This window comes from Channa argus, chromosome 15 (genome assembly GCF_033026475.1).
Source record: "Channa argus isolate prfri chromosome 15, Channa argus male v1.0, whole genome shotgun sequence".
Lineage (NCBI taxonomy): Eukaryota > Metazoa > Chordata > Actinopteri > Anabantiformes > Channidae > Channa > Channa argus.
The window spans coordinates 20,957,782-20,985,313 of NC_090211.1; the positions used below are offsets into that span (position 1 = coordinate 20,957,782).

At 41.6% G+C, this 27,532-nt stretch overlaps 2 protein-coding genes across 8 annotated transcripts in view; both read left to right on the top strand.

Moving 5' to 3' along the window:
- Positions 1-1,397: 1,397 nt before the first annotated feature.
- On the top strand, positions 1,398-7,573 carry ddx47 (DEAD (Asp-Glu-Ala-Asp) box polypeptide 47). The gene is made up of 12 exons (XM_067476143.1): positions 1,398-1,573; positions 1,758-1,851; positions 2,103-2,291; positions 2,378-2,449; positions 4,403-4,521; positions 4,645-4,716; positions 4,859-4,975; positions 5,155-5,301; positions 6,022-6,159; positions 6,252-6,322; positions 6,531-6,660; positions 7,244-7,573. Exons 1-12 carry the CDS (start codon positions 1,445-1,447, stop codon positions 7,406-7,408), a joined length of 1,443 nt encoding a protein of 480 aa, XP_067332244.1. The 5' UTR covers positions 1,398-1,444; the 3' UTR covers positions 7,409-7,573.
- Positions 7,574-7,986: 413 nt separating this feature from the next.
- The window catches only part of LOC137099382 (myosin-10), a 59,718-nt gene continuing 40,172 nt past the window's right edge, over positions 7,987-27,532 (top strand). For 2 of the 7 annotated variants that reach the window (XM_067476136.1, XM_067476140.1), the window contains exons 1-3: positions 7,987-8,319; positions 9,821-10,198; positions 16,857-17,013. In XM_067476136.1, coding sequence (XP_067332237.1) covers positions 9,854-10,198; positions 16,857-17,013 — 502 coding nt within the window. In that variant the 5' untranslated portion in view covers positions 7,987-8,319; positions 9,821-9,853. Of the gene's footprint in view, positions 8,449-8,527; positions 9,255-9,820; positions 10,199-16,856; positions 17,014-27,532 lie in introns of those variants that run through there. The other 5 variants (XM_067476141.1, XM_067476142.1, XM_067476138.1 and 2 more) reach the window with 4 other exon arrangements.

Consider the following 27,532-nt stretch of genomic DNA (forward strand, 5'->3'; position numbering starts at 1 on the left):
CACTTCACAAGGCCATTTTGTTAAAATATAATCAACTCATGCTCTAAATTGTGATGTATAATGTAATAACATTGGAGCAGGCTCAGTAGAGCCTAAACAAGTTTTTTTGAAGATTTCAGCTGATTTTGTAGTTTAAGTCACAAATGCTAATAAACAATTTCCTTTTTTTATTTCTAAAAATAAAAAAGGGATAATTAGTAAAAGAATAATTCAATATTATTTTTCAAAGGAAATACATTTTTAAGTGGTCCTGTTTTTGGATCTGTACAAGAATTAGAATCAACACCTAAACATGGATTTCTATGAAAAACTTAAATATGAGGCATTTGTGGAACATCTTGAGTAGTCTTGCACATTCATGTCATCAACAGCATATATATATATATATATATATATATATATATATATATATATATATAGTACAAACCCAATTGTAGGAAAGTTGGGACGTGTAAAATGCAAATAAAAACAACTCTCTGGAATGTAAAGTGGTGGTTTGTCACCAAACCACTTCAGTTTAGAACAATTTCAGAAAAATGTTCAACATCTTTAAATCTCTGAAGACTTTAAAGATCCCACCATCTAGTATATAATAGTGAATAAATAAATAATATGAATAACTTCAGAGAATCAGGAAGAATCTCTATGCTCAAACTGTGCAATCTACAAATGTAAGTTAAAGCTGTATCATGCACAGAATGTCACATAAGCCATATGTGAACACGATCCACAAACACCACTGACCTTTCACCAATAGAAAACATTTGGCACATCATAAGACAAAAAATCTGGCAAGGCACAGCTAGAATCCTGCATCAGACAAGAATGGGACAACATTCCTCTCCTAAAACTCCAGCAACTGTTCTTCTCTCTTCCCAGACATTTACAGACAGTTGTTAAAATTAGAGGGGAAGCTACACAATTGGTAAACATCACCCTGTTTCAACTTTTTGGACATGTGTTGCTGCCATCAAATTCAAAATGAGCTCATATTTTCCATGAAATGGTAAAATGTCTCAGTTTCAACACCTGATTTGTTGTTTATGTTCTATTGTGAATAGAATATGGGTTGATGAGATTTGTGAACTGTTGCACCCTGTTATTTATGAATTACACATTGTCCCAACTTTTTTGGAATTGGGGTTGTATTTAAAAATGTATTTTATGTCAGTCGGATTAATGCCCAGAGAAATCATTTTCTTAGCGGAGTACTGGTACTTTTGAGCATGTACTTAGTACTTTAAATGGAGTAAGAAATTTGAAGTAGTACTTTACTTGTTGTAGAGCGCTTCTTAAGTATCTTGTGCATTAATGCCCCAATGAGGAACTTCCCAGTAACGCATCAAAAACAGCAGTTCCCATAATCCTTTGCAACACGCCGTTTCCGCATCTGCTTCCGCAGTGTGAGTCTGACGACGAGTCGGTGGGACGGGGAGTAAACGGCATGGCAGACGAGCGAGATGAGAGCGTGAAGCTCAACACGGATAAAACTGTCGAAGATTCGAGTAGTGAGGACGAGAACTGTGGCGTTATCGGTGAAAATGAAGAGGCAGAAAAAACCTTTAAGGAACTAGTACGTTTGTCTCACGCGGCAAATAATGACCCAGTAGCCACCTAGCTAGCAGTTTGAGTTAGCCAAATTAAGCTTGTGTGTTGTGGGAAATATTCCCGGTGTCTTAAAACTCGTCTGACGACAGTAAGGTGATAGCACAGTATTATCTGTAACTTTCAAAAGTCTGTTTTATTGCCTCTGACAGGGTGTTACTGAGGTTCTCTGCGAGGCTTGTGAGCAGCTAGGATGGAAGAGTCCGACGAAGATTCAGAGGGAAGCTATACCAGTAGCTTTGCAAGGTGAGCGACACCTGTAACGTTTCTCTTGTCAGCGGGACTCATTATGTAAAAGTACATTTGTTTTATCAGCAAATGTACAAAAAGCCCACAAAATCAGGTCAGTAAGCCTTTTTTCTGTGGAAAAAAAGGCCATTCTTTAAAGATTTATTGAACAAAGTAACAGTCAGATCAATGTGGCGGATTTTGTTTCTTTTAGAGAAAATCGTTTAAAAGTAAAACAAAAGGAAACATTTGTGACTCTTGAATGGCAGGAAAGGATGTTATCGGCCTGGCAGAGACAGGATCAGGAAAGACGGGTGCCTTTGCGCTTCCTATCCTCCAGTCACTACTTGCCAACCCCCAGAGGCTTCACACCCTTGTCCTGACCCCCACCAGGGAACTGGCATTTCAGATCTCTGAGCAGTTTGAGGCCCTGGGATCCAGCATTGGTGTGAAATGTGGTATGTCTCCATTTAAGGTTGCGGGGTTTGCAGTAATGAAAACGGTTTTCTTTGCTTCCGTAACGGAAGTGTTTCTTGTGTTACAGCTGTCATAGTTGGAGGCATTGATATGATGTCCCAGTCACTGGTGTTGGCTAAGAAACCTCACATTGTTATTGGTAAGATCCTGATGTGTTTATCTTTTTATGCTGGACTAATCCTAATCAGCTTTACATTGATTTTCATTGGTTGATAGTGCAGTTTGAGTATATACAGAAAAAACATTGGTTACATTTGACATGTGATGTTGATTTGAATTGATTTATAGTTATCAAAATTGCTTTGATTATGTAAAGCAATCCAAATTACCACTATGTTTGGGTTGGTTGGCACAACCTTAGAAATATTGCGAAAACGTGCCAATTTATCGAAGACATATTACGTAGATGTTTATTATCAATAGTACAGATACATTGCCTGTACCGTAAGATTATGGTTTTAACTTATTGACATGACACACAGCACTGTTGGTAGATGTATACAGTCTATCATTATTATCATAGGTCTATTCTAAAGGATAGAGACAGAATATCAACCAAAAATCCCAGAAAAGCACACGATACAAATCCATTGAAGTCAGGACAAGATGCCAGACCTGCACAACGCTGGAAAGAAAAAAAAAAAAAAAACGTTGGAGCGCTAATTCGCAAATGGAAGACATCTAAACTAGCTATCAGTGGCCCTCGGTCTGGAGCTCCATGCAAGGTTTTGTCTCATGGGGTGAGGATGATCATGAGAAAAGTGAGAGATCAGCCCAGAGGTACACGGGAGGAAATCCTGCAGCACCCGCAAGCTCCCCGTCCTCAAGAGGCACATCAACAGGCCCATCTGAAGTTTGCCATTGAACATCTAAATGACTCACAGAAGGACCCGGAGAAAGTGCTGTGCTCAGATCAGATCAAAATGGAGCTCTTTGGCATCAGCTGGACTTTCTGTGTTTGGAGGAAGAAAAATGCTGATTATGACCCTAAGCACACAATCCCTAGAGCCGAGCACGGAGGTGGGAACATTAGCTGTGTATTGTAAAATCTTGGATGAGGACCTCTTTCCCTCAGCCAGGACACTGAAGATGGGCTCTTCCAGCATGACAACAGGCGTGGCTCAAGAAGAAGCCCATTAAGGTCATGGACCAGGCTACAGTCCTATAGAGAATATATGGAGAGAGCTGAAATACTTCTTTTATTCACTAAAATGAATTTGTATCGTGAATTTGAAAATGTGTATCGTGGTTCTAAAATGTTTTTGGTTGTTATTTCGTCTCTATCCTTTATCATTTTTATCATAAGTTTATTCTAGACCCTTCATTTCTTTGTAAGTGGGTAAACGTACAAAATCAGCAGGGGATCAAAATGATTTTCCTGACGGTAGGTAGGTAGGTAGGTAGATCCATAGATACTGTATTCGTGCCAAGTGGAAATTCACGAATTCCAGCAGCATCCAAAATTTAAGGCAGTAAGGCAAAAAATGAAATGCTTTTTCTGCACCAACATGCAGAAGCCACAACAGGTCTGTGTCCTGTCATCAATTCTCTATCTGTTCGTCAGCAGGAAAAAACAAGCTGCCTTCCCAAGGCTGATTGATAGTAGACATTTACCAGAGTGGACAGTTCTCAAGTAGGCCTAGCAAACAAAAAGAATCCAGTTAATTTCTTTTTGTCTATCTATACCTCTCTATATATCTATATACAGATATAAAATATATTACGCACGTTACGCAAATCAACGTATTTTCATAATAGTTTACATCAATCACGTTGAAGCATCGCCCCAACGGTAGTGACGATCATGCCTACAAACACTTCCCCTTTAAAGTCTTAACTACCTCAGAAAAATATAATTTTTTACAGTGAAATTAACGTCTCTGGATAAAATAAATGACTGATTTACCTGTTTATGACAAAAACACATAAAACATTTGAAAACAGTCAAACTTCACAACATCCAATATCTACACAAAGCTTTCTCATGGTAAATCAATGAATAACTCAATGAATAACTCTCATATTAGTTCTGTAAGTATTTTTCGCATTGAATTGATAACTACAGCAACAATATGTATAAATGTGTTCACAGCCACACCTGGTCGGCTGATAGACCACATGGAAAACACCAAGGGTTTCTCCCTCCGTGCTCTGAAGTTCCTGGTCATGGACGAGGCAGATCGAATCCTCAACATGGACTTTGAGACTGAGGTTGATAGTCACAAACTCAATGACCGTGTTTTATATACTATCATAAGAAACATACTTATATGAATATAATCAATGGAGACCTGTGAGACACACGCGATATAATCTGACGCCTTTTTTTGACAGGTGGATAAAATTTTGAAGGTGATTCCCAGAGAGAGACGCACATTCTTGTTCTCTGCCACCATGACCAAGAAGGTAGAGACACACTTGATATGACATTTGTTGCTAGCGCTACCGGTTTACCAAGAAAACCAATACATTTGCTCCGTTGTTGTTGTTCCGCGTTTAGAGCCTTCACGTTGTTTTCTTGGACTGACCCTTAGGAATTTGTTCCCAGGTCCAGAAACTACAGCGAGCAGCTCTGAAAGATCCTGTGAAGTGTGCTGTTTCTACCAAATACTCCACAGTAGACAAACTGCAGCAATACTACATCTTCATACCATCCAAGTACAAGGTAGGTGCAGTCCAGAGAAGAGCAGAGAGATTTAAAGAGTAAGAACTGGAGCAGCAACTAGGGAGTGGACGGACTTACTGTAGCCAGTACTGATTCTTTAAAATAGTCCTGGATTGACACTGTTCAAACAGGACATCTCTATAATATATTTTAATGTGTGCACGTTTGTTTTGCTGCAGGACTGTTACCTGGTGTCCATTCTAAACGAGCTGGCTGGCAACTCGTTTATAATTTTCTGCAGCACATGTAACAATGCCCAGCGGGTGGCGCTGTTGCTAAGGAACCTCGGCATCACTGCCATCCCTCTTCATGGCCAGATGACTCAGGTAGAGCCTCAGAGACGGAGTTTTTTCCACATGTGGTGCTTACATTCTAGATCATTCCAAATTAATAGTTTGATAACAGAAGTACAGTGGCGTGGGACGAGCAAGTATTTGCATATTGTGTTGCTCTCTGTTCCCACTTTGTCTGATTACTGACACCATCATTGACACCAACACTGATGCACAGTTGTTGATTGCCTTGCCTGCAGCTTGCGAAAAGACATAGTTAAGTGATCGTATTTCTTGTAAATAAAGGTTAAATTAGTAGCATTTGCAAGCCTGAAGACATTGCTTGTCTTTGCTTCCATTGAACAATTCGTCCCTGGACAAAGTTTTTCATTGCCGCTTTGCCGATAAACCTAGTTTTTGTTTGTTTGTTTGTCCGTTAGGCTGCTTTTCACAGTGTAAGCTTTCGAGATTTAATAATTAGGTAATGGGAAACAACTTATTTAGACTTCTACCGTCCACTTTGTGTTTTCTTGTCAATTGAATTAGTTGGGGAAGGATCGCTCCACGTGATCTCTTCCATTCCACTGCTTTACCCGTTTAAAGACTTTTGTCCTGCACGTGTGCTTCTGTAATGAGCTGAATAAAACCTAATTTAAAAAGTTAACACATTCCTCCAGGAGAAATGTACCTAAATTATGACTAAATACTGAATGTGTTTAGTGATGATACTAAATGTATCAAAAATTCTCTTTGGGTGATCGTCCCTTTCTCCAGAACAAACGTCTTGGATCGCTGAACAAGTTCAAGTCCAAGTCTCGATCTGTGTTGTTGGCCACCGATGTGGCTTCGAGAGGACTGGACATTCCTCATGTAGACTGTGTCATCAACTATGACATTCCCACTCACTCCAAGGTACTGTGGTACAGACACTCACGCTACTGGTTGATTTGATGACTTTCACCGATGTGATTGAAGTACATCTGTGCATCGTCCTTCCCTTACAGGATTACATTCACAGAGTTGGCCGAACAGCCAGAGCAGGACGGTCTGGGAAATCCATTACTTTTGTCACTCAGTAAGATTGGTCTATTTTATTTAACCAATGAAAACACATTTAGCTGAATCTTAACTATATTCTTCTGGCATTATTTTAAAATAGCTGTTATTTTTTTGTCGAATTCAAGTTTTGCGTGCTTGTCTGCTGCCCCTTTTCTAACGAGCTGCTTTTAATGCTCACAGCACGTAACGTGGGGATGGTTAACTGACACAAGTTGTTGTCTTAGGTACGATGTGGAACTTTTCCAGCGAATTGAAACTCTGATTGGGAAGAAGCTACCTGCCTTCCCTACCCAGGAAGAAGAAGTGATGATGCTGGTGGAGAGAGTGAGCGAGGCCCAGAGATTTGCCAAGTTGGTAAGTCATCTTCTCTGTCTGATCCTGGACTGCAGTCTGCCTCTTGTCCTCACCCTTTAATTATCTAGTTTGAAACAACCGGAACCTGATGGAGGGTTAAGTCAAAGACTGAAGTAGCTCAGCAAATGAGAAAGTATTATACATTTTAAATGCATTTTCAGAAGTTGTCCACATATTTACTTGGCTGATGAATGAACACCACACATGGTAAGCGAGAGTGTAAAATTACAGTTCCTTTTAACAATATTAAACTTAAAATAGATAAAAATGGATAAACACTTTTAAGAGGTAAAAGTTCTGGATAAATGGCTACAAAGCAAGAAATAAAACTTGAAAGAGGAAACTAAAAAGCATAAATGGCAAAAATTCCTTTGCCTTTGATTGAAACGGATGAGCAGAACCAAAGTTCAGTTTTTCTTACCTGGGCCCCATGACTCAGCTTTTGCAATCGAGATTTATTTACCAACCCAACAGATCCGTTGGGCACATTTGAGTAAAAGCAGCATTGGACAACACTGTTGAAAGGAAATCTATACGTAAAACTCTGAAACATCAAGTTGAGTAGAAATTTTGTTTTCCTCAGGAAATGAAGGAGCAACATGAGAAAAGAAAAAGGCCCAAAGGAAGAGATGCAGATGACGATGACACAGAACAGGCAAGCGGCGTGAGGAAGAAAGTGAAAGGAGGATCAGGAGGAGGAGGAGGAGGGAAGAAGAAGGGTGGAGGAGCTTGGAGGGGAGGACGCTGAAGCCCCCTATGTTAATAGACTACATAACCACATGCCTTTGATGACAAACTGGATTATAATGACAGCATGTTTTCCAGCATTCAAGATGGGAAGAACTATTTAATTAGAGAAAACATGCTTTTTCTTATTTTTCCATTTTTAATAAAAATGTCACTGTAAAACCCAAACACTTGTCTTTGTGGTATAGTGATGTTATGATTGCATGAAAAGTGCTGCTGTTGCTTTCAGACACGGGAGGCTGGTGTTTCAAGTTTGCACGTTTACATCCTTTAAATCCGTTTTTGCCCTTTTCCTCTGTTTGTTAAAAAAAACAAGTGCTTATTAGAACGTAGCAGAATGTTTGATGATGCCTGCTGATTTCAGAACTGTTTAAAATCTAGACAAGAAGCAGTTGTAATAATCATCTCTTTATTGCATGTCATTGGTTTGCAGCAAATTGGGGGGTTGGTCTTTTTTCTCCACTGCATTATTGGCTGGCAGAGCGAGACCAAGACGTGAGGGCCCAGTCGTCTATAGACTGCATTTGTGGGTGGGTGCAGTTCATAGATATCTGGGGGGGGGTAGAAGGTTAAAATCCACAATGTGTTTCAGTCACTGCAGCAGATAATTACACGCATCAGCACTGAGTTGTTCCTATATTTTCCCTCAGGTGGATCGTCCCAAAGCGTATTGATCTGCACGGCCACTTTCTATGTGCGCACCGTCCACCGTAGGCGGGAGCAGCAGCGGTCCAGTGTGCTCGCTGTGAGGAGGGGCCCCCCAGTATAGAGGCAGCACTGTGCCTGCGGCGCATACCAAAGCCCAGATACATGCCTACATTTCAATTGTGTGCAGCAGCTAGTGGCAATAACAGGGGGAGACCGGACCGCTCGGTGAACAGGATCTGACCGCCGCACCGCTGACTACGCCAGGTAAGTTTGTTGTTGTTCACCGGGGCGACTCGGGCGGGAGAGCGGGGAGAATGACGGAGAGACGGCGTGCGGTGAGCGGGTCCTGGGGGGCTGCTGGTCGCTGTGGAAACTTAACTTTTACTGGTTAATGTGAGTTAAGAGCTCGAGAGCCTTTAGCTGACGTTTCATTGAAATTGGACCGATGTAAACGAGGGAACGCAACGCGCTCTCTGCTCCGAACACGTTTATTAGCGGTAATTGGAACGTTATCGTTCGTTTACGCGCGTTAGCTAACGTTCGTCGTTTTTTTTTTTTTTTTTATCTTTACGGTTCCTAGTTTCATTATAATAATATTCAGAGTTTTATTCTCAGGTACCTCATTCACATCAGCAGACGTCTATGAGTTTATTATTGGGCCGTTATTAGCAAACACGGCTGCAGCAGGAGCAAGTTCCCCCGGATTATTCTGTGCTTGTTGGGGACCTGATGTTCTCCGCTCGTCGCATGTGTTGGTTAATCTCCATCTCGATCAATAACCAAGCGCGAGTGCTGATCGAACCGGTTCTGATAGAGTCAGGTGGACTCCATCAAGCATCTGCACGGCCACACACTGCTTATTTTCTAACGTTATACTGCAGAATTTGCGGACGAAGAAAGGGGATGGATTCGGCACTGTGACACTCACGACGTCGCCCCGTCCCGTTTGGTCCGCTGCGAAAGCGGAGCAGCCTACGCAGCATGCGCATTATCATGGTGGAGACTGTAAAAGACCTGCAAAAAACCCAAACCGTTTTACGTGACTGGTAGTTGGTGGTCACGCTCTGCACAGGTGATGCTGTCATTCATCACTTAGCTTTTCCTACCTCACTGCCTACGGAACTTTATTATAACAGGACTGTTCTCTCATTCAACCAGAATGATTTGAATGAAGGGATAAACATGGGATTTCCCTTCTGGTAAAGTTACGTTATTCTTAGTTGTATTTTTATTTTCCATTGCCTGCAAAAAACACAGGAACTGTAAAGATGTTAAGCGGATGCCTTAAGGGACAAATCTATTTTTAAACAGTGTGACCAAATGAACACTGCAGTAGGTTTTGGTTACTGCAACTCTTCCTCCTGATCAGACCAGCCAGGATGAATTGACCCTATCTTCTATCTGAATTTATTTTTTAGTTAATCAAACCAACTAGTTGTGGCTTTAAAATGTGGTTAGTTGATTTTAGATATGGCTTTGCACCAAGAGAGGACTGTGGAGCTTGTGTATCATTTCTAACAAATAAGTATTATTTGAAGGGATTTCAACAGGACCTGTATTAATAGGAGAAATTACTATAGCACAAAGCACCGACTGTTGAAAATATGTTCATCTAGCTTGATCGTAGCAGCAATAGTTATTTCTAAAGGAGACATTAGGTATGAAGTCAAATAGATCTAGGAAACGTTGTTAATCCCAGAACTGTTGGGTTGTTTGGGGACCTGTATATCTAAGCCAATTTTCTGTCCTCCTCTGTCTGTCCTAGGTTGCCACTTTGCTCTTCTGAACCCTAGTGAAAATGTCTCATCGGAGCGGGCAAGAGGACCCGGAGCGGTACCTGTTTGTGGACCGGGCTGTGGTTTACAACCCAGCCACACAGGCTGACTGGACGGCCAAGAAGCTGGTGTGGGTGCCCTCAGAGCGCCATGGTTTCGAGGCTGCCGGTGTCCGTGAAGAGCGTGGTGAGGAGGTGCTGGTGGAGCTGGCAGAAAACGGCAAGAAGATTGTCATCAACAAGGATGACATCCAGAAGATGAACCCACCCAAGTTTAGCAAGGTGGAAGACATGGCTGAGCTCACCTGCCTTAATGAGGCCTCTGTGCTGCACAACCTGAAAGACCGCTACTACTCTGGACTCATATATGTAAGTAACTTAGACTTGGACCTTTTGGAGAGTGTCTGTGTTTTTGAAACAGTTGATACTTTCCACACTGGGGAATGATTAACCTTAAAAGTCACAGATCCCGTAGTTCTCAAAGCTGTACATTCATTTTGGCCTCTAGCTGATATAATTATATAATAGAATCTTTTGCGCTCAAATGTGAAAGTGTGATCTGATCATTATTCTATTGGGATCCTGACCATCTCTCTCATCTTGTGACCATTGCCAGACTTTGTGCTCCACTGGATCTCTTCCCCTTTTAGGGCCTCTAGGTTACAGATCCTTGCCACTTCCATGGTTTCTCTCTCACCTCAGCTAAAGGCAGGTTTCCTTCACAAACACTGCTGGTTTCAGTTTGTTTGTCCTGCTCTGAGCTCCTGCCGGTGGACTTTGTTTGATCGCAGAGACAGCTTGACCTGTCTCCAGCTTCAGGGGCAACCTCCCAGCGTAAAACTGAAACCATTTGGCACTGGAATGGTTCTGTCACCTTGTTTATTAGCTTTGAATATTTGAAGACACATTCACACCGAATGCCGCCAGTTTTAAAATGCTACTAACACACCAAACAAGAAGAATTCCCCCATTTCACAGGATAACTATATATCAGTGAACAGCTCAGTTTTCCGAATCCAAATGGCTCTACGTGTTTTTATGTATTCGATTAGTTTGAAAAAGTTGTTGTAAAAAGAAATATATCCAGAAAAAGACATTAAAATTCACCTGTGTCACTGTGCAGTAAATTATACATCTGAAAGGATCTGGGCCAAAGTTTGTAGTGGTCTGTGTCCCCATAATCCAGTTTCACTTCAAATGGAGCTTCTCTCTGATCTAGTTGCGATCTTGACCCATTTAGTGACATGTTTTTCAGGAATTGAATATGGGTTGCTTATCACCTGAGAGACGCTGGCTGTGGGACGGCACATCTGAGTTGTTGCACTTATGATTTATTCTCCTCACATGATAAAACTTCCTATATATTTTTAAGTGAGATGTCTGCACCTCAGTTGTCTTCTATATTCCTCTGCATTTTCTCTCTCATTCCACAGTGTCATGGTTTCTACTTTTTGTGGTTCAGAGTTGGCTTTGGACCTTTTTTTTTTTTTTTTTTTTTGTCTATGGGAAATTCAAAACATGTGTCTGACTGTGTTGCTTTTCTATCAAGAAGATAATTTTCCCTTTTATGCTCTAGAGTTTTCCAGTGTGTTTGACTTATCCCCCCAGAGCTCAGCCACATATACTGTGGACTTAATGCCTTCCCCAGGCTGTGCTCTTTGTTGAGGTGATTGGGACGATTTCCCAGTCTGAGTAATTGTGTGGTCATCGTAGATCTGCTAAAACCTGCTGAAAGTTAATTCCCTTTGTAAAGGCTTACTGGGCATTGTGCTTTCACATCACAGCCTCCTCCAAAAGTATTGGAACCGCAAGGACAATTCATTGTTTTTTTTTGTTTTTTTTGCTGTACAAAGACGTTTAGCTTTTATTTAATTCTCTTTACTCCTAGATATCTTTAACAACATTGAACACAGCATCATGTTTTGGCCCCCTCATTCATTTTTGATAGGGTGGAAATTGCATTCAATTTGTACAGATTAATTATGTGTTATTTATATATAAACCAATCAGTTGTGGGTGTGTATTTGGGATTTTGGTTTTTCTTTACTTTGGTCGGTTTATATCTTTATTTAGTAGTTCTTGGGATGAACGTGAAGGGCCAATACTGGTAACATTTTTAAAGAAAAATCAATGGTGCAGAGATTGGCATGAAAAATATCTAATAAGTGTTATTGCTTGAGAAGAGTCGTGGACAGTTGTTTATACTGCGAGTGAATGTGGTCGAGCTTTACTTCCAAAACAGTGGACCACAAACTACATTTTCAGAGTGTGACTCAGTACCTCCTGAACTCAAGTCACTGATCGACTGCTCAATCAACTGCCCACGTACTATAAATTACAGTCCTATGAATAAAAACATTACTTATTTCCATATAAACATCCAGTAACTTCATACCAATACTGGCAAATTTTCTTCTTAATCTCAACACCCTTTAATGGCCAGCAACTGAAATCTGACTGCTGACAGTGAATTTTTAAACCTTCAGTCTGTGTCTGATTGGTCTGATCTGTTAGCTCCATCCGTGCGAAGTCAGTCAGCCTTTTCAGCCAACTCACTGAGTGTTGCAGCTCTCTGTCTGTGAGGCGGTGAATCCCCTGCTAACCACAGTGTTACGCACTGAGCTACGCCACACTAGCAGAGCTACAAGTAGGCTTTTGTGTTGGTAGATAAGCTTCAGCTGTCAGAAAGCCTCAGCATTCTTCCATGGCAAAAAGACCGTCCGTCTGTCTGTCTCCTGCCGCCCACTTCAGCTTCTGCTGCTCAGTGTCCGTCCTAACCTCACCAGCTCTACTGCTTTTCCCACATTCCCTCTTCTCTGGCTCGCTGGTCCAGAACAGTAATAACACAGATTTTGTTTCTTTTCTGCATCTTCACCTAATCTTCTTTCTTGCGACCGTAATTCTTTTGGCATTTTGAATATATTGGAGATGCTAAATGCTAAATGCTCGATTTGCTACAGAGCAGCAGGTAAAGCAGCAGAGATAACAGGTGAAAGTGAGGGTGAAGTAAAAGGTGCTTTGTTTGTCATCATACACCCAAGATGCACAACAAATATACATCAGACGAAGGGATAACATTGTTGTCATGGTGATGTAGAGCAAAGTTTTACTATGAATGAATTAAGTCCTGTGAGTTTTCCCTGTCTGCAAAGCATTTATGGGGCCAGTATACAACCTTTAACATTCATGCATGAATATGAACCGAATTTAGAGTCACGTTATTCATTCTGCATTGTGACGTGCATGAGTAAGTCAGTGGCCACACTGTTTTTAAGCTCATTGTTTTGAATCTCAATATATGAATCGTATTATAAAAGACTAATTTGAAGTACTACCTGAGGTGCCTGCAGGTAGGTAACTGTCAAGGTCAAAGGAGTATTCCACACAGGTCAATGACACACAAGTTGCCCTGTCCAGCTGATTTTGTAGGTAAACTGTCTGTCTGATCCGAGATGGCAGATGGGGGTCGGCTGTTGTGTCTGCTGTTGCCTGCGTGTTGCGCAGCTGTTACTAGGCCAAAGCATCTCCTCCCTTGGATCTGATTTCACAGTGGAAATATCACCTTCTCTTTCCTAGACTGGGCCAGGCACAGTGGCTTGGCAGGCAGTGTGGAGTTAGTCGTATGCTCTGCTAGCTAGCAACACTGGCAGTGCTGTAAACGCTCTTCTAGTGCATCGATCCTTCAGGAGTTTTCCCAGTAATCACTGGAGGTGAAGCAACAGCAGAGCAAGCGAGCAAAAAGTACTTTACAGATATTAGGGGATTAATAGATCACTTTAAGTTCATTTTAAATAGAAGCCACACTCAGTACAAATAATGCTGATGTTCAGTTGGGTTTGTGGTTTTAGACTATGTGTACAGGGGAAAGCTTTAGTAATGTGAACAACCAGTTCAAATCATATTTTCCCACTATTGCATTGGGTAACATGGTTAAAAATAAACGTTAAATATGTAATATCTAATACCAAGTATTTCACCCCCACAACTACTTGAATGTTGTGATAGTGTTTTCTCTTTACGTAAGCTTCATCCTTGATGTGTCCCATCGACTCCAGCAAACCCAGAGAAAGCAGCAATGTGAAGTAAAAATGCAGCTTTCTTCTTGTTTCATGTTTCCTGGTCAAGAGATGAATGAATCTGCACGTTATCTGTGCTGATGTAAGAGCGATCAAAGGTGATTTTCATGGCTGAGATTTACTCAAACTTGCGCTTCTTTCTGGTTATTAACAAAAAGTTGAAGTGACCATGACCTGTTTGTACACAACCTGCTGTTTTTAACAGAGCAGCTTTATCCTACACAAGGTCTGTCACAAAACTCACAGCATTAATGAACCTTGTGTCATTAAAAGAAACAACTCTTCCATCAACAGAATTTACATGTCTCTGCCTGTACACAATCGCCTAGATGAAGCAGTCCTAACCAGTTAGGACACCTCCCTAGTTGTCCTACATTAAAATCGAGATTGGACTGATTTCTTCAATTAGGACGACTGAAAAATGCCTTTACTGCTTCTAAAAGTTGGACCAGTTGTGCCACTGAGGATTTTTTCACTGAGGCTATTTAGGAGTGATTTACTACTTCAACATGCTTCATGAATTTGGGCCCAGGCATTTTGTCGTATTGAACAGAAATAACACTCAAACAGAGAATTGAGTGCTGCTTGCAGCTTTAACCAAAGAAAATGTGTGTGAAGACGAGATGCAGCAAATGCTCTGTTGAAACCTTCAGCCACCTGAAACAGTCCAGGTGCCTGTTTAGCAGCCTTGCCAGCTGCCTTACTGCTACAAGGTGCAGAACTGAACAATCCCTCTTATTTATAGCAGCTCCAGCTGTCAGATAAGGGGGAATGAATTTTTCATTAGCCTCGAAAAGGAGAGTGGAGAGTTAGAATTTCAGCAGCCTCTCTGCGAGTCTTCGAGCTCTGCTCAGGTCAGAAAAGAACACGGCTCAGTGTTTGTTCCACCTCTGCTTCTCGACTAGATTGGACCTCGGAGAGAGCTTTCAACCAAATCATTGCTCCATACTTTATCACTGTCTCTCTTTCCTTTCCCACTTTGTTTTTTCAGTGTGTGTGTGTGTGTGTGTCAGCAGTTGCTGAGTGCTGACTGACGGCCCCAAATGACTGGTTACATAACAGCTACAGTATGCAGTCTCCGAGGCACCTTTGTCAACCTATGGCTGCTGAGTCACTTGTGTCCCACTGTCTCGTGGTGCAGATGTCTCAGTGCTTCCTGCTTTGATATGAACAGATAACTTTAGGATATTTCAGCATAATAGTTAAGATTACATTTTCGTATTCTGTAGCAGTGATGCTTAATAGAATAAGTGGCTTTGAAATAACAGAGGCTCGGTCGTTTCTCACATGTCATGGAGAACATAGTTTATGAGTCCCAGGCAGGCAGTCAGAAGACTAGTCGCACATCAAGCTTGTAATTTTTCTCTCCTACACGTCTGTGTTTAACGTTTGTAAATGCGTGTGTTCCTTGTAAACATAAAATAACTGCATCCTGCTGTATGGTTGTAGAGCGAGGCCGAACAAACATGTCTGTCAGCCAGATTGGCCCAGTTTACTTCGTAACGTCTATAAAACAAAAGTTTGTGACATGGATTTTTACGCCTTCTCATCGGCGACAGCTGTACTTGGAAGCATTATGTTTTCAGCCCTGTCTTTCAGTCGCTCCCTCCATCTCAGGAATGCCTTTAGAGAATTCCGGCAAATTTGTCAGGAACATCCAACTGGGCACCAGGGCGAACTAATTAGATTTTGGAGCGGCGCACGTCAAGGTCACCGTGGGCTCAAGTCCTTTTCCTTCTTGTGAATGCAATATCAAATACAATGTTTGAGGGAATCTCTAAATATTTAATACCTCTTGAACTCATGGATAAAGTCCTCGGGCTTTGGTCGTCACACGTTAAGGTCATTGTGACATCAACGCCGTCCCTTTGTTGCTTCCTATCACAGTGATGTCTTGAAATCAAAGTTGGTACAAACGTCTACTTGAACTTAAGAATAAGCTCTCTACATTTTTCTGTTCAAAGATCTAAGGTCAAGGTCACAGTGACCCCACACTGTCCCTTTCTTGTGAACACAATATTACGGGAATGCTTTGAGGGAATTACCTCAAATTTAACACAAGCATCCACTTGACGCCTGTGCAAAAATGTCCACTTGGATGACTTTCAGATTTACTCTCTTTGAGCTTTCAGATTCTATTGCATTGGTTTATGCACATGTGACTGTGGTTTAAGTTGTGTATCAAGTGTGTACTCTATACTATACTAGATGTGGAGCACTGCCTCTGAGCTTACCCTAACATAGCACATGGAAGTCAGGCTGCTAGCAGGTATTATGTCCTTTGGAGAAATCCACAACCCCTGTACCATCTGCAGAATGGAAGAGAGAGAGCCTTTGCTTAACCAGAGCCTCTCACTCTTTCCGGTCTGCCTTGCTGCCTCCAGAATAGCTGAGGTGCTTTCATACCATTCACACTCTCTGGGGAGAGATCTTCGGGCTAATTTCACAGCCAAATGCAACACCACCAGTCAGAAAGTAGGCTAAACATTTGCAGCACAAGCTATGTGCTGCAACATGACACCTTTTATTTATTAATGAGCTCTTTGTGTATGTTGTGAGATGCATATTTACATTTTATTTTTATTTTCATAAGGACTCAAGTCCATTTATTCTGCAAAGAAGACTGGTTGGTGTTTCATCCAGTCACAAGATCTTCACCTCTGTGTAGTAGTCTGCCATTTGTCAGTAAGTACAGTATGTTGCGTGCCGGCTCTGATGTTAGCTCGTATAAACGGGTAACAAGAAGTCCTGTTGCACCGAGACAATGCAGGCCAGATGATTTAAAACACTACAAACTTGCACACTCTTCTTTAATGTAGAAGTCATTGATGTTTTACAATTCTGGTTTGCAGCATTTGTGCTTTTGTATGTCTGCTTTCAAGATGCAGTCTCTCTGTGTTTCTTACTATACATTACAGTACAATTTGCCATGTTTGTATCTCTAATTACAGACGTACTCTGGCCTCTTTTGTGTGGTCATCAACCCGTACAAGAACCTGCCCATCTATTCAGAGAACATCATCGAGATGTACAGAGGGAAGAAGAGGCATGAAATGCCTCCACACATCTATGCTATTTCGGAGTCAGCGTACCGCTGCATGCTTCAAGGTATGACAGACAAGTTTTAAACTGACCCTTCATCTTGGCTTGACTTTCATTATTGCCCTGTACCAACATGTTTATAAAAGTATAATGTGTCAGAGCTCTCAATATGTGTTTTGTTATGTGGGTGGGTGGGTGGGTCTGTTTTTGAATTTTGGTTTTACCTGCTAGGAACTTTAACTCACTCGTGTGTTGTTTGGCTGCACAGCCCAGCAGTTTAGTGAGTGAAGAAGGTTTGTTAAAGGTCACAAGGTCAAAGAGGATGTGACAGAAAGCTCCAATGATGGATGCTGTACTGGGCCTCGAGTAGGAGGCTTCTACAGTTGCAACTCTCAGTGTCGTAATTTAACTGTTAAACATCATCTTTAGCACTGTAAACTTTGTGCAAAGGGTTTAAGATTGAAGTGTTAAATTGCATTGTTCATAATCAGCTGTGGTCAGTATTATTGGTAACTGGTCCGTTGGTTTTATGTAACGTTCTGGGCCCTTGTGCCCCTGTTTCTACAAAATATCATTTGTTGAGTTCCCACCTTAGTCATTACTTAACATAATCAATTTTGTTATGTCCATTAAAAATATTTTCCCTAATAATTCCACGTCTTAATAATAGATAGACCAGCTTTGATAGACCACTCCGTTGCTCTAAGCAGCTGGTTTTAACAGTATAGAATCCCAAAGTGCAAGCAGAGATGGGTGACGGCCTCTGTCTGTGTGTCAGATAAGAGTAAGATGTGCTGGTGCTGTGTGCAGTCAGAGGTTTTCCTGTTAGAGCTGATGCCTTGTGTCAACCAGCATCAGTTGGAAAGGAGAATTCTAAAGATCTTTTAGATTTAGATACATTTCTCTTACTTTAAAAAAAATGTAGCTTCACTTGTCTTCTTATTAATGGTTAGCAACTGTTAATGGATTATCATGTCACCCAGTAGATGTGGAGTGTCTGGCTGATTTGGGGCAGTAAGAGTGGTCTAGGATACAGAGGAACGTCCAGGTAGCCGACTGACGATCACTAAACATGAGTAGAGGCAATTCTCTTTTCCCTTACATACACTAAAACCGAATGTTAAAAATGCAAAGCTTTCACCTTATTAATTAGATAGTTTATCCTTTTAAAGATGTCTCATTTTCTGGCATTGTGTCCTCACACAATACTGTATTGTGTTGAATGATTTTCTTTATAAAACAAAAGCTCAGCACTGACAGCTCCAAGCTAAGTTAATAGCATTAAGTAGCATTTCACCGTAACAGCAATCTTCATCAGAGTTTGGCATCAAATTCATCCTCCCTGAGAGATACGATACGCCCATAACATTAGTAGAACATGTATCAGTGGAGGAAGGTTGTGCATTTTGCTTTGATGCACGATGATCATTGTGGTGTGTCCAGTATTAAACTGTGATCATGTGAGTATATTTACAAAGTAAAAACCTCTAAAGCACATTTTAATTCTAACTACTTGTGGTTAAAACGGATCACTGTTCTAAACAGAACCTTTATTACAGTCTTTGTTTGCACAGCCTCTCTGCTCTTTGTAAACACCATCAGCCTCATTTCACATCTAAGTAGCAATGCTGTGCTGTTGTCTCTGATTGTCTGGATGACCTCCACAACTGCAGCTGTGAAGCTCGAGTTTGAGTGTTTCACTGATGTGCCAGAGGCTCCCTGTCATTACATCCTCTCAGACCAGATCCTCACATAGCTGAGTTTGGCTTGAACCCAGGTTAGAGCAGGGCCAGAGAATTAATTTTCAAATTTGTATTCAGAACCATCATGTATAGATTGTTTTGGAAACAATTAATGTAGAACTTTTTACAACCATCATTTATTTCTTACTTAATGTTGTACTTGCCATATCTTCCACACATTACTTTCCCTTAAAACCTCCCGTCCTATTATCACTGTGTGAGATGTTTGTGAGGATATGGGACATCGCTCATATGCCACCGTTCTTTTCTCTGACTCCTATCTGCTCGTTCTTTTGGACACCTGTCCTTCACCAAAAGCAGAACATGGCATCAAACAGAATGAGGTCACCCCTCTTCCATGCCGTGCTGTGTTAAATTCCCCAAGCCGAGTCATCGTTAGGTCATGACTGTTGTCCGAGCAGCCCGTTACCCACTGGTGGGCTCCTGAGCAGGACTGCGTCACCATGGATATCTGTGTGTATCCGTGTGTGCGACCAGAATAACCTTCCCCTGGGATCTCAAGTAGAGGTGTCACTGGGTGACTTGCTGGCAAGCAGTGAGATATTTTACTGCGTTATTGACTGAACCTCTATCAGACTGTTTAAGTTGGCTGCTTGTGTTTTTCACTGTTTCCTTCATAACCCCCCGAAACACATTTCAGACTATTTAGAATGTCCTACTGTTTTATAACTGGTTTCATTCTTCTCTTGATGTCCAGAGCAGGAGACCACTCTCATTTCTACCCTTTTCTCATCTTTACTCACCAGATCGCTCAGTCATCTCCTTTCTTTCTTTTTTCTTTTTTTTTTCAGCAGAATGTTCTGGCTTCGACAATTGAAAAAGAACATTCCCCACATGCTTGAAGGCACTTTGGTCGCCTTTCACTTAATGTAAAAAAATACAGCCTGCAGCACTGCTGGAAGCTTTGTGGTGGCTCGGTTATCTCATGTTCCTTCCTCGTTCTTCTTTCAATCAGGAAACACAGGACAAGTGTGAGGAATGTCTACGTTCTTATCACTCCTCCACATCGGGATGCAGCCCAGGTTGCCATGGTTTGGCCTCTGTTTACTGGCAGAGCCGTGTTGTCATTTTCTCTTGTTTCACCTCTCAGCTTGTCAAGTGTCAGGCTTAGTTCCACATGTCCATGCTCCCTGTGTCTGTGCATTGTGTTTGCGTATTTACGTTTCCATTCATTTTTGCCCCACTCATCTAATTAGTAAGCTGGTTGTTTCTGCCTCATGCTGCTGTTTTTCATGAAGCCAGATTAAGCTGAGTTACTCTCAACTGCACTTCACATTAGTATTAGTGCAGCTCAACTTAGTCTTGAAACCACAGCCTTAACTTAAGGGTAGGTCATTATATTCTGAGGTGAATGGCAACAATAGCTCGACCAAAAACATGAAATGCATGTGTGTGTGAGTGTGTGCATGCTTTTCCAACATGCAGCAACTTATAACTGAACATTGTTTGCAGCTTGGCAAAGCAAGAAAAGCACATACACTGGGATTCACATGTAGAGCCTTTCTCTACTCATGTACTCGGTGTCAGGGTTAATGTTGAGCAACACAGATGGCACTGAAAACAGATATGACGGAGCAAAAAGAAGCAAAACCACTGTGTTTTTCTGATTTTTTTTTTTTTTTTTTTTTCTTGGAAGGGTGTGGAAAGCAACATTTTCCAACATTGCTGCTTAAGTGCTTCACTTTGTATGTAGGAGGTGGATTACTAGAGTTTAGCAGCGTGTAAATCTACATTAGAGACAGCTTGTAAATTTTAGTCACAGAAAAACATGAGCCTTTGTATATTTTAAGTGTAAAGGCTAAAACTGACTTCTAGCCAGCATGTTGGTATTTTTGGTTGTACTTTATAATGTGATCTCTGGTGTGTTGTTAGGTTTCAATGCACAGAATGAATTGGGATCGGAATATATGATGGAGGTCAGTTTGCATTTCGTACATAAATAGGCAGCCTGTCAGAGAATTTAATTTATTTCTGCTTAAGCAGTAGATTTGGGGTTTTCTTATTCACTGTAATCTGATGATTACTGATACCTGAAGGGCTGCACAGATCATGGTGCAGGGCATAGCAGACGGTACAAGAGCACAGAGGAGCGGGGAGAGTAAGGGCTACGTGGGGCAGGGTGGATTGATTTAATTTTAGCCGAAGGAAATTCCCTCAGACATTCTGAGATAGATGTTTTTCATATTTCTTTTTACGAAAGCAGAGATCTGGTGGCATATGAAATGCTCAATTTAATTTAAGAGATTCTGAGATTTGACTCTAGGTGTTGTTATCTACATGATAATGACCTCTAATCCAAAGACACACCAAGGCAGGCAAGCTATCAGTACTCTGTATGTCGGGGTGGGTGGTGGTCAAAATGGCAGCCATGTTTAGTTTGGATTGCAGCCGTGTTTGCAGGCTCTTCAGCAGAGTGGCACCTTTACCTGGTTAACATTGTGTTGTAATTAGTTGCTTGTGAGTGGCCTGGTAGCTCAGTGGGTAGTGCATCAGACTGGGTTGGGGAAGGCTCCCGTTTTAAATCCCAGCCCACGCACCATGTGTGACCTTGGGCAAGACATTCAGGGCTAGTGTCTGTTGTTGATAATTGTTCATACTAATAAATGCACAGAACTAATTTGTTGTATCGCACTCAATGACGACAGTAACGAGAGAGAGAGGCAGGGGAGAGAAGATGGAATGTCAAAGAATTTAATGTTGAAGGGGAAATTGGGAAGCTGGTTGATCTAGAATAAAAGAAGGCAGGCGTGAGACCCCCACAGATGCAACTGGTATTGGAGATTCAAGGGGGAAAAAGGACAGAAAAGGGAGTCTGGCGAAAGCAAGAGGGGACCGAGTTATGAGGGTAACAGAGAGGGTAGAGGGGAAAGGCAGAGGGGCCGGCCAGCATTGTGCCTCACAATGGGGGCTTTGTGCGGCGTGAAGGGGGCTGGGACCAGGATTCTGTGTGTGTGCGTGCTTGTGAGTGCGTGTGCGCTGACGGGCTACAGAGCTCTTCCCTGGGAAATGAGGCCTTTTGTTGGGGCAGTGAGAGCTGGTAGAGGGCACACCCAGATCCTGAGTGACAAGACAGGTGTGGAGGGTCGGAGAGTGTGTGTGTGGGTGCGTGTGTGTGTGTGTGTGTGTGTGTGTCGGGGAGTCTTAAGAAAGAAAATCCACACTCTGTACATGTTCAAGAAATGACAAATGGGAAAGCCTGTTTAAACAGCATGCTTGAATGACCGGACTCTATCTCAAACACACACACACGGGAAGATGCAACTTTAATAGCAGACAGCTGTGGAGAATACAGAATAAAATCATATTTCTGTGTGGGGGTCATATATCAGTTCTGATTTATGGATATGTTCCTCCCCACATGTACACAGAAAGACATTTTTCCTTCCTAACCTGGATGATGTGATGATTAGGAAAACTGTTGCGTGTGAGTCGTCATACTTATATGTTTGGAAAGAAACCAGAATCTTGCATTTTTTTAATACTCAGTTGACACATGTTTTAGATATTATAAGATGATAAATTTCTGGACCTTGGGTTAAATCACAGTAATAAGTATGACTGTTACGACTGAACATACATTGTGCATTTGTTATTTATAGTGTTTTATTTGAACTTGATGCCAGGCTCGTATTTCCAGGCCTGCAGGTTAATCTTCCTACTGTGTGTGTGTGTGAGACAATCTGTTTGACTTCTGTGTAATCACTTGTCAGCACTCTTAACCCTGTGAAGCCAGCTCTTGACCTGTAGTTTTAGGTGTGTGTCTGGGGAGTATTTGTCAGTCATACAACTGGGCGAGATGATTAAAGGTGGAACTGCTGTCATGTAAAGGCCTCGTTCTTGCATAGTGTTGTCATGAGGAACGCACAGCATTGATGCCAGAAGCCTTGGCCCATCAGACAGGGATGTCTGAGTGATGCGCCCTGATGTCCTCACACTGACAGCCATGACTTTACAAAGGCAGGAGGCAAAGAAAAGCAGCTTGCTCACTGGCTGGTTGATTCACTATGTCATACAGATTAAAGAGTCACTGATGATATATGTGTATTTAACAATCTGAAAATGGACACAGAGTCAGGTGCTTATCCAAGATTATAAATCTTCACAAATAATTTTTGATTGCATCCTGTTCTTTTCTTTTTTTTTCAGATATATTTTTGAATTTTTGTTTCATAACTCTCTCATAACCTTTTGCTCCCTTTGAGATTTAGTATTATTTTATTTTACCATTTCCAACAGCTTCAGTCATACACTGACTAAACGGCCTCACAATAATACACTTTCCCCTCTGCTCCCCCTTGTGTGTTTGGATTCCTGTGGGGCTGCAGAGCTTAGCGCTGTGATATTAGAGGTGCCAGCATAAACACACAGACACGCAAACAGCCTTGTCCTGTTGGATTATGGCAGGACTAGCCATCACAAAGACCCACTGTGGGCCAAACAACCACCGACGGCTGCCATCTGCAATCGATTATGTTGCCAAATACTTTGCAATATCTCCCACAACTGCTTTCACTTCCCTCTCATTGGCCTGAAGGCAACACCCAACAGCACAAGGCTAATTTTACCCTTTCTGAAGACTTGCTGTTATGCATCATTTCTACTCTGTTAGTATAAACCAAACTGTGCATGTGTGAGACCCACTTTATGGTTGATATCCTATGTTTTACTCATTTAGATAATAACGCCTCGTTAAGATGGAGCAAAAAGGATGGGGGGCACATGTTCCTGTCCTAACCAACATTTAAACATCTATATAGACCTTCATCGTTTATTTACACACCCGGATTTAAAAAACTAGACCCTGTAAAATGCCATAGGATACCATTAAACTGAGATCTCTGTGGGCACATGAGGGCTTCAGAGGGGGCAGGGTATGGCTTTAGCACCACCCCCCTCTGTAGTTCTGAAATAACTTATTAAATCCTCCAAGATTTTTCATTTTTTGAAATATTTTCTTTGTTTGTTTTTAGCTTATTTTCAGGCTTTAGATGTTATTTTTGTATGGTTTGATGGACTGGACTGTCTGAATACTTAACTGTCGATGGTACTCAGGCTGCTAAAGACCATTCTGTCTGATTACGCTCCAACTTCAATCCAGAGTGTAAAATTTGTAGAAACCTTTGATTAGCAATAGCAATGATGTTTACTTTATCGCCAATGGACTCTTAGCAGGTAATCTTTGTTTTTGGTCATAGGATGTGTATGATGAGTTGTAAGTGCAGCAGGTGGTCCAGGAGACATCTGTGATGGGTTTTCTGTTTGTTGATGAAAGGTAGTGCATTCTCTCTCTGTAACAATACAACTCTGTCAAAAGGACGAGACGATGTACTATGTATGAAAAGGTTGATTAAATACTGTACAGATCATTCAGTGTAGATTTGTTGTGCACTTACAACTGAAACTGGAAAATATGGCAGATATGTAGTGTGTTCCTGATATGAATTGTAAAAAGAAATGTCCCTTATTTCCCTTAGTTTATGACTGAAATGTGATTAAAGTTTGTTTAGCAAGTCTATTAAACAATGGTGTGAACAGTGTAAAAGAAACAGAACAGGCACGTCGAGTATTGTGGGACACTAGAACATTTGGTCCATTTCTTTGTTCTACAGCTTTGCTGCTGCTGGTATTTTGGGAGCATGTGAACCCAAAGATAACATCTAACTGCTCACATCTGCTCACATCTTTCACTTCAGCGTCCGTACTCTTTGTGTCTGCATGTAGCTTACAGTGGGTTTTCGAACACAAGCTACAGGTTGTACAGCAGATGTTACAGTCCCACTCACTGACGGGGAACTTGAGCCGCGTACCTCCAGTCCACCGTCAGCACTCTCATGCCGTCTTTCTGCTACCTCAGCACAGACATGGACTACGAGTCTTCGATTTCAAAGAGACTTCCAATTAGGCGGAGGATATTTACAACACCGGCCCGGCACCTCTCTATGAGAAACATGTGGGCTCTCTTCACGTCTCCCTCACACTTCTCTCTCTTTGTTCCTTTGTTTATCTCTGTACCCCCCTATTTCCCTGCCAGACTTTTCTCATTTCACCCCTGCGTCAGAAGCATGTGAAAAATGTGCTTTGTGGGACATGAAAAAGGACAGAGTCCAAAAGCCTGTTTGAATGCTCTGTGTAGAGAGCAGCTCAGACAGTGTAACACTGGTCTTACAAGCCAAACACAAGCCCACAGGACGTGGAGCCTAAAACCGAATTTATCACGCAAGACTCTTCCTAAGTTTGCAGTTGAACTTAACTGAACATCACCACCATTAACTTGCAGTTTAAATATAAAGAAGGGAAATTAATTCCATGATACCTTTTTCTTTTGTCCTTTCGGCTCATCCCGTGACACAACGATCGCCACAGCAGGTCATTGTCCGCACGTTGATTTGGCACAGTGACTGACACAACCCTCCCTATTTTCTACCGGGCTTGGACCAGAACTGCACAGCTGGGGACGGGAATGGGCTGTTAGGGGTTCAGTGTCTTGCCCAGAGACACTTCAACATATAGCCAGGACCAGGTATTGAACCACTGACCCTGTGGTCCGTGGACGACTGCCTTACCAACTGAGTTACAGCCGGCCCCAATTCCATATTTCCCCTAATATGTATTTAATATGTAACATTATAGGCTTGTGATGAAGGTCTTCTGAATTGTTTCTCTAATTCCATATTAACTGTTGTTGCTGTGAACAATTAAAGGACTATTCAGAATTTTTATTTCATTTATTATTTTTACTTTGTCTATGTTTAATCATCTAGCTGCATGTTTTTTCTTACTTGTTGATCAGTGGTTTGTACTTGTACTTTTATTGTCTTGGTTTAGTGGAAGTTGTTTCCTTTATTTTCTACTTTTTATGTGGAGAGCAGCTGTAACTAGGCACAAATTCCCTATGGGATCAATAAAATAGTTTGAATCTTGAAAATACTTATTTACTTTCAGGCATTAACCTGGAAAAAAGTTTGAAAATAAGAAATGAACAAAATCTAATTGGCACCATCTCAGTTTTTTCCTAAATTAAACATATATCTCATTTGTATAGTTTAAGAATTGGCATGTAAATTAAAAAAGCACAGTTCCATGCAGTTTTATTAGCTGGACTATTTCTAAGCAAGTTGGAGAGATGAAAAAATATTTCTGGATCCGGAAAAATCTACCAGACTGAAATCCAGTGTGGCAGAGGTTATAAAGCTGTTTTTAAGGCCCTGGGACTCCAAGGAGTGAGAGGCACTATCAACACGGAGAGAAGACATGGGGCAATAGTGAACTTTTCCAGAGGAAGCTCCAAAATTTGTCTAAGAGCTTGACAACACCTCATCCGAGAAAGTCCAGAAGAGCCAAGGAAAACATCCAAGGAACTGCAAGCTACTCACTTCAATAAATATCTGTTTTATGACTTTGTTGTCTGAGACACAGGGTAGAAATGGCATCCGTGGGAGGCTGCGTTAGCCAGAAGAATATTACGGCTTGTCTGAATTTTGCCACGACACAACTGGGTGAACGTCAAACCTTTTTGCTAGAATCTTCTGTAAGTCAAACTGGGATCTGTTTGGAAGACGCGGGTCCCGTTACACATGGAGAAAAGCAAACAAAAAATTCCACAAAAACGACACCGTCCCTAAGGTCGAGCGTGATGGTGGTAGTGTCACGGTGTCGGGATGCTTTACTGTGTCGGGGCCAGGGAGCCAGGCTGAGCTGCCAAAAGTGAGGAATGGTTTACCAGAGATTCCAGGAGCAGTACGTCAGCTCTTCAGTCTGAGTTAAAGCTCGACCTCAGCTGGTTTATGCAGCAAGACAGTGATCCCACGCTTACAATGGGTCAGAAGGAATATTGTTAAAGATCTGAAGAGGCCTATAGTCTTTTTGCACAGGTTGCCTTTGCTTTTTGTCTAATCAAATTAGGAAGATGATTCAGTATTTGTCTCGATGCAGGACTATTAAATCAGACTGCATTAATTTAGCTTTGTGTGCCTAAAAAAAACCTGACAATTTAATGCATAAATGCAAAGACAGTTTCTTCTGACTCCAATATCAACAATAAAGTGAAATAAGCCAAAACATAATGAAAAATACACAAATTAAATATGGCAGCCCCTTTGTTCTTAACCAGGTTCGACAGCATGTGTTTCATTCATTCAGAACAGCAGCAAACAAACAATGTTCCACGGCCCTTCAGTTCTGAAGGGGGCAGGAGGAAAACAGATGATGCTTTAATACAGGAAGCGCTAGGTGTTAAAAATGAGAACGACTTCCTTTCTACGTGTGTGTGTGCGTGTGTCTAGAAACTCTCGCTAGCCTCACATTCTCACCCAGGTGGCCCATTCACACACCCCTGTCATTTCCAAGAGTGTGGGGGCCTTCACTAAGCCATGATGACAGTCTATTTCTGTCTGTGATCTCAGCTGCCAACTGTTATCACCATCCTGAAGCTGAACCAGAAGTACTGAAACATCCTTAGGATTTCATCTCCAAGTATGTCAGCAAGCGACAGACTGTTATTTATAGCCTGTAAAGCTCCTGTTTCTGTTCTGTTTTTCTGCTTTCCATCCTGACTGTTATCTCCATTTTCCTTTCTTTATTCTCCTATCTGGTCTTTTCACACCACACCCTTCTCTTTTGTGTGGCCAGGCACATTCCTAAACTGTGCGCCAGTCTTCGCTCTCCTGGGAGGTTTTCATTTGTGCCTAATGCACAAGGGGTCGTTCGGGAGGGTTTTAGGACAAGCTCATTCTCAATTGGTGCATCTCAGCAGCAAACTGTATGTGTTAGTGTGCTGATGATTACGATGATAAAACTCTGTGGCCAGTAAATATAAAAAAAGG